This window comes from Polyodon spathula, unplaced genomic scaffold (assembly GCF_017654505.1).
Source record: "Polyodon spathula isolate WHYD16114869_AA unplaced genomic scaffold, ASM1765450v1 scaffolds_1601, whole genome shotgun sequence".
In the NCBI taxonomy this organism is placed as follows: Eukaryota; Metazoa; Chordata; class Actinopteri; order Acipenseriformes; family Polyodontidae; genus Polyodon; species Polyodon spathula.
The window spans coordinates 75,844-82,460 of NW_024473078.1; the positions used below are offsets into that span (position 1 = coordinate 75,844).

General features: G+C 45.6%; 1 protein-coding gene across 1 annotated transcript in view; it reads right to left on the reverse strand.

The window, feature by feature from the left end:
- Nucleotides 1–301, reverse strand: part of LOC121309963 (DENN domain-containing protein 4B-like) — a 37,150-nt gene extending 36,849 nt beyond the window's left edge. The window contains exon 1 of the mRNA XM_041243161.1: nucleotides 135–301. Within this exon, the coding sequence (XP_041099095.1) occupies nucleotides 135–142 (8 nt within the window). The 5' untranslated portion in view covers nucleotides 143–301. The remainder of the gene's footprint in view (nucleotides 1–134) is intronic.
- Nucleotides 302–6,617: the final 6,316 nt, after the last annotated feature.

Sequence of the window (6,617 nt, forward strand, 5' to 3'; positions counted from 1 at the left end):
TATTGCTAAGAAATCAATGTATTAATTACAACAGGTCTTGATAATTTTAAATTTCAGAATGAATGTATTTCAGCAATAGTGCACCATTGGTAACAGATCTTCTTTACAAGTAGGAGGGAACAGAGATGACATACGTAATCATGAAGTCTGCCCCCTCCCCCACTCCATCATCGGTGTCACCCCGAGGTCTGTGCTGAAGCTCCAGATCAGCTGATGCTCAAGTCAGCACGGTGTGTTTTTACATTGCAATTGGTATTAACACAGTTTGGGATTAGCTGCCGCTGATCCTCAGATAGCATGTCGTTTAGTTCCCAGATTCGTACGGAAGCGCACTGCAATTGACTGACCCCCCCCCCCACTGTTTTCAAGTTACTGCAGATAATCAGGTTCAACTCTAACACACACACAAGGACTGGAAACAGGAAGACCACACCATATGTTTCCTGTCTGCGCGCACCTTGTTTCAAAGTCTCATCCAGAAAAAGCAGGTTTTACACCAAACTTTGAATAAGTTTCGATTAGCTATCGCCACTTTCACTTCCTCTCTCTCCCTCGATCACTGTGTAGCGGGTGTTTTTATTCCCAACGCCTCTGAACTTGATTAACAGCCTCCCTCTGTGCAGCTGCAGCAGGGAAAGAGAAAGACAATGTGAGGCTTGTATACTCTCTGAACAGAGAGTGCTCTGTCTCTGTCAATACATAACTGGGAATAACTTAGAACTCACTTGGTCTTCCTTTTTGGCAACTAGAACAAGGGTTTATTGTTTCATTAGGCCATCATTTTCCCTTTATTGCGCTACTACATCAAAACAAAACAAAAACAAACAAACATCAACACGCCCGCGACTCTTAGTTTGCCAGGTTTCTAAATGAAGTGCCCGACAGGGCCGGAACGGGCGTCAGAAATGAGGCATACTTTCTGCTCTGATGTCAACTTCCTGTGTTAGGGGCGGGGTTAAAACCAGCCCGAATCACTGAGACAGAGAGAGGGGCTGAATGCTGGATCAAAAGCAGGTCAGAAACACAATCGAACAGTTTGTTACAGTGAAGACTGGCTAGTCAAGGCTCGTCCCTTCCTGTCGCACCACTTTTCCCTACAAAGGGCATCGAATTTAATGGGACAGACGTTCAAGTTCCCAGTGTTCAATACACTTCACCTGGCAGGTTGCTCTGAACATGAACTACTTTACCTAAAAACAACAGGGGCGGAAATAAGACTCCCATTGCACAGCAGTTTGATCCACTCTGGGTTTTACTGCGAGTTTAATAAGGCATTAGATAATAAGACCCTAGATGGCACCTGTACAAAAAGCAATTGACATCAATTCAGTGTAACACGGTTAACTTTTCTCTTTGGATTTCTACTGACATTTGGAGATGACTTTTGGAGGTTTTGAAAGTTAATCTAATAAACAGAATCAAATGAATGATAATTACTGACAGTGTACATCTCTATAAAACACTTAAACACAAAGATACTGTACAGGCATGGAAATAACTCCCATCGCAGAGCAGTTTGATCCATTCCTGGTTTTACTGTGAGTTTAATAAGACACACCTTGTGCCCTGTACACACTGTGGCTAATCAAGCTTGTAGTAAAACCTAGAATGGGCGACATAATGCGCCCGTCCACCGCGCCAGAACAGTGTGTGAATCCTTCAAGGGGCACGGCAGAGCCTCCAGGCACCTCGCACGCCTCCCAAACAACAGGACCTCAATCCAAATCGAGCACAGGCGGGATGAACTTGAGCAACGCATTCATCATCACCACCTCCACACCAATCGGTGGAGTGCTCCGCCCCTTTATATTTATATACATACACACACAGACAAGGAACAGAGAAAGTGTAGTCCTGTGGAACACAGGACTACACCACCCAGAAGGACATGGGCTGGAAAGCGCTAATTCAATTATTGTTTAATTACATTTGTTAATTGTTTTATTAATAATGATCCCCTGATCCTAAAATTGATGCAAAACTTCGCCACAGCTGTACATAGGCTCCTGCTATATGCCTAGATTCTCTCAATGCGCTAAAGAACGTCACAAAGACCCTTCTAGTAGATCCCTACTGCAATATGCATTTGCAGCTGTCCTCTGATTTTGCTGAAGTGTACTGTGGCTGCAGGTTTGCAGCTCAGTGTCAGAGGCATATTCACCAGTCTGTAGCCTGCAGTTCTGCAGGTCCAGCAGTAATAGAGAGCGTACCCTTCTCTGCCCTTGCAGCGTGGAGCAACATCAATGCCTGCGCTGGCACAAAACCCTTTGGAAACGAAGCCAAAAGCAGTGCGACTTTAAAACAGAAGCACAAGCAAAAACAGAAGACAAGAAAGTAGGTAAAACGCATTCCACGTTATAAACCAGGGTGCGCCACACAGAGGGCCCTCGCGATCGTACAACAACCGCGCAGCACAGAGAGTGCATCGGATTATAGTCAGACGCAATCTGAAAAGATATACCGGTTTGATGGAGACTGGTGCAGTTCTTGTGTTCACTGTGTGACACAGTCCCAGTGCATTAGGGTGCCCCTTGTTTAGCATGTTACAGGGATGGGAATAAGACTCCTATTGCACAGCAGTTTCACCCATTCCAGGTTTTCCTACCAGCTCTATTAGTAAAAGTGTGTACAGGTAACAAGCTCAGGTGTGTCATATTAAACTGCTAGTAAAACCAGGAATGGATCAAACCGCTATGCAATGGGAGCTGCCATCCCTGTGTTAATTAGACCGACTCAGAAAATGAGTAAGAGCAGAGTGCAGTCAAGAGTTCACCTCTACAGACAGGGGCACAATACAATCTGTACCCCACACTGGCACTGGAGGTGTGGTATGGGTGTAACACTGATGTCACGATACGACACGCATCACGACGCACGCGACGGTCCTGCTTGGCTACTTGTATGATGCACGCTAGGATCGAGTGATCAATTAAACGATGGGCTGTTTTGTAAAAATACAAAAATGAGATGAGTTAGCAAGAGCACACATTCATATCAACCACAAAACACACTTATTCTTCACTCAAGAATTAGAGGAGAGTGAAGGGATCAAATGAACAGTAATGCTGGTTCTGTGTAAGAGTGAAAGGGAGAATATCTAGGAAAAGTATTGTTGTGATCAATGCCATGGCATGAGAGGTACCAGCAGCCCAGTCAAAACAAGTACAGGCAGGCATTCACATCGTCTCCCTGCGATCCAACACGGATATCACTTACAATGAAAGGGCGTTCCTCCTTTAACCTGTCCCGTTTCACCACTGACATCACACAGCAGCTGGCAGGCAGAGAAACTATTCCCACTTGAACAAAACCCTGCCTGGGGCTTCACACACAGTGCAATTCATTTCAAACCCTGCCTGGGGCTTCACAGCACACACAGTGCAATTCATTTCAAACCCTGCCTGCGGGCTTCACAGCACACACAGTGCAATTCATTTCAAACCCTGCCTGGGGCTTCACAGCACACACAGTGCAATTCATTTCAAAACCCTGCCTGGGGCTTCACAGCACACACAGTGCAATTCATTTCAAAACCCTGCCTGGGGCTTCACAGCACACACAGTGCAATTCATTTCAAACCCTGCCTGCGGGCTTCACAGCACACACAGTGCAATTCATTTCAAACCCTGCCTGGGGCTTCACAGCACACACAGTGCAATTCATTTCAAAACCCTGCCTGGGGCTTCACAGCACACACAGTGCAATTCATTTCAAACCCTGCCTGCGGGATTCACAGCACACACAGTGTAATTCATTTCAAACCCTGCCTGGGGCTTCACAGCACACACAGTGCAATTCATTTCAAACCCTGCCTGGGGGTTTCACAGCACAGTGCAATTCATTTCAAACTTGAGTTAAACCCCTCGCCAGGGCTGGTTTCACTGCAAATGCTCTTCAATTCAAGGCTCCTTATTCCAGATAACTTGGCTGTTCAGAGCAGCTCCATTCAGGGGGTACTCAAATCACAGAGTACCTGAATGGGACAGCTGATAAAAGTTACGTTTCAAATGTCTCATTTATCACAAGTTTAATATTGTCTGAGAGGAGGGGAGGCTTCACAACAGCAGTCTGAATGCCAGAGCACAAGGACGCATGAGAAAGAGTGAATGTACAGGTTAGATATATTTGTATAAAATTCAAGGGCTTATCGGCTTCGAGCCCGATCTGAAACGTCTAGAGGAGGCTGGGAGAGCGTGGTGAAAAATCAAGACAACTCTCACGTTCACCGTGTAGAGAGTGACAGACACATGGGATCAGTGCATAAGGAGTCCGGTTTTTTTTACCTTTAAAACTAAGACAGTAGCTGTAAACGTTCAGCATTTTAAGATGTGATGGAGAGATTATTAAAAGAGGACACTCGCTTTACAAGAATTGATCGGGGGGGGGATTGAATGTGAAAATGAGGAGAATGTGGCAACTTACCCTGTGCTACAGCTCCATTAAAGGGGAAACAACAGCCAAAGTAAACATTTCATTTTTGTCCGCACTGTCACATTGTTTGGAACAGTTGATCAATGCTGAAATGCATTTTTGAAAGGTTTTTGAAACGGCAATCAGACAGAGCAAGCTGAGACTCCAGGCAGCCTTTCTATCAGTCACTCAGTGTTGGACACAAAACACCAAGCTCATCCCTGAAGAAACGTCTATTCTGGTATAAGCATTTCGACAAAATGAAAACGTTTAATAAATATCAGGTGATCATATCATTGCAGGTTCACTGGGGCAAATAATTCCACACATCTTACCAGCTGTGCACTTCCATTCGTTGCTTCAGTCTTATTATGAAAGAAGCACGTGTTATAATACTGTAAAAATGACAGCTGATATTGGTTAAAGCAACCTCTGTTTGCAAGCTATGCTTTCAATTAGTGTTGCGCTTGCTTGTCATCTGGAGGGTGACGTTGTCCCCACCTCTTGAATGGCTTCTTTGCTGTTATCAACCAATCAGCTGCTTCCCTCCATTCACTGACATGCTTTCAGCCAGTAAGATGACCCAGAAGCTAAGAAATCTGAGGTCACGAGCAGGAGGGGAGAAAGGAGGGACTTCCTCAAGAAATCTGAGGTCACGAGCAGGAGGGGAGAAAGGAGGGACTTCCTCAAGAAATCTGAGGTCACGAGCAGGAGGGGAGAAAGGAGGGACTTCCTCAAGAAATCAGAGGTCACGAGCAGGAGGGGAGAAAGGAGGGACTTCCTCAAGAAATCTGAGGTCACAAGCAGGAGGGGAGAAAGGAGGGACTTCCTCAAGAAATCAGAGGTCACAAGCAGGAGGGGAGAAAGGAGGGACTTCCTCAAGAAATCAGAGGTCACGAGCAGGAGGGGAGAAAGGAGGGACTTCCTCAAGAAATCTGAGGTCACAAGCAGGAGGGGAGAAAGGAGGGACTTCCTCAAGAAATCAGAGGTCACAAGCAGGAGGGGAGAAAGGAGGGACTTCCTCAAGAAATCTGAGGTCACGAGCAGGAGGGGAGAAAGGAGGGACTTCCTCAAGAAATCTGAGGTCACAAGCAGGAGGGGAGAAAGGAGGGACTTCCTCAAGAAATCAGAGGTCACAAGCAGGAGGGGAGAAAGGAGGGACTTCCTTAAGAAAGCTGATGTGAGGGGGGGGGGGGTAGTTTATTTTGAGCACCAACCAGAGCTGATTTTGTAATCATGGGGAGCATGTGTGCAACGGATAAATATATCCTCCCGGGAACGAGGCTGTAGTAAACATTGGAGAGGATACGTCAGGGTACGGGGTGAACAAATAATTAGAAACACCTGCCATAACACTGTCAATAGGGTACAGGACTACCGTTGGCAGCACGGATTTAAGTCTGCAGGCAGTTTAGAATTTCTGCACATTTCCCTAGTTATGAAATGTCAGGAACACAAAGCTCACCAAAGAGGAAGGAAACTGCTTCGAGAATCTTTGGTGCTGCTCAACAAGAACGAGTTGTAACCATAGCTACAGTACCTCTGTGTCACAGGCGATTGGCTCAGAGGGGAATTCCAGATTGAATGGAACATTCTCCCCAGTAAACTGCTACAGCAAGGAGGTTTGTGAAATAACAGGGTGTATCTACAGTCACAATGCAACGTGTAGCACTGCAGATATCACACTACACACCAGCGCTGCAATCAGACCATGCGACACGCATCGCAGGGACCAGGACGCAGCAGTTTATCTGTAGTGTTAGGTGACTATAGACAGGTGCAACGCAGACAGCCAGTGTCTTTATAGTAGTAAACACCGGCACCATCTAGTGCACAGCAAGTGTATTGCCAGCAAAACAAAAGAAACCTTGATGCAAATTGGCACTTTTTTTAAAAGACACTTTGGCTGATCTAGTCTGCGATACAGATGTCAATAGCAGGGAACTAGAACTGAAGCGCTGAGTTCCTGAACCCTTTCATGCATGGCATGGCTGTGGACAAATACAAACACTCTCTTTGTGTGTGTGTGTGTGTTTGCAATGACAGATAGATCGACCGACAGATAGATTAGATAGGTAGATGGAAGATGCAATGATGCATGATGACCTGAGGGTGCCATTTTTTCCCCTCCTATAAAGCAACGAGAAGCAAATTTTGAAACAAATTTTCCAATTAAACTTTTTTTCAATATTGAATGCGTGAAAGAC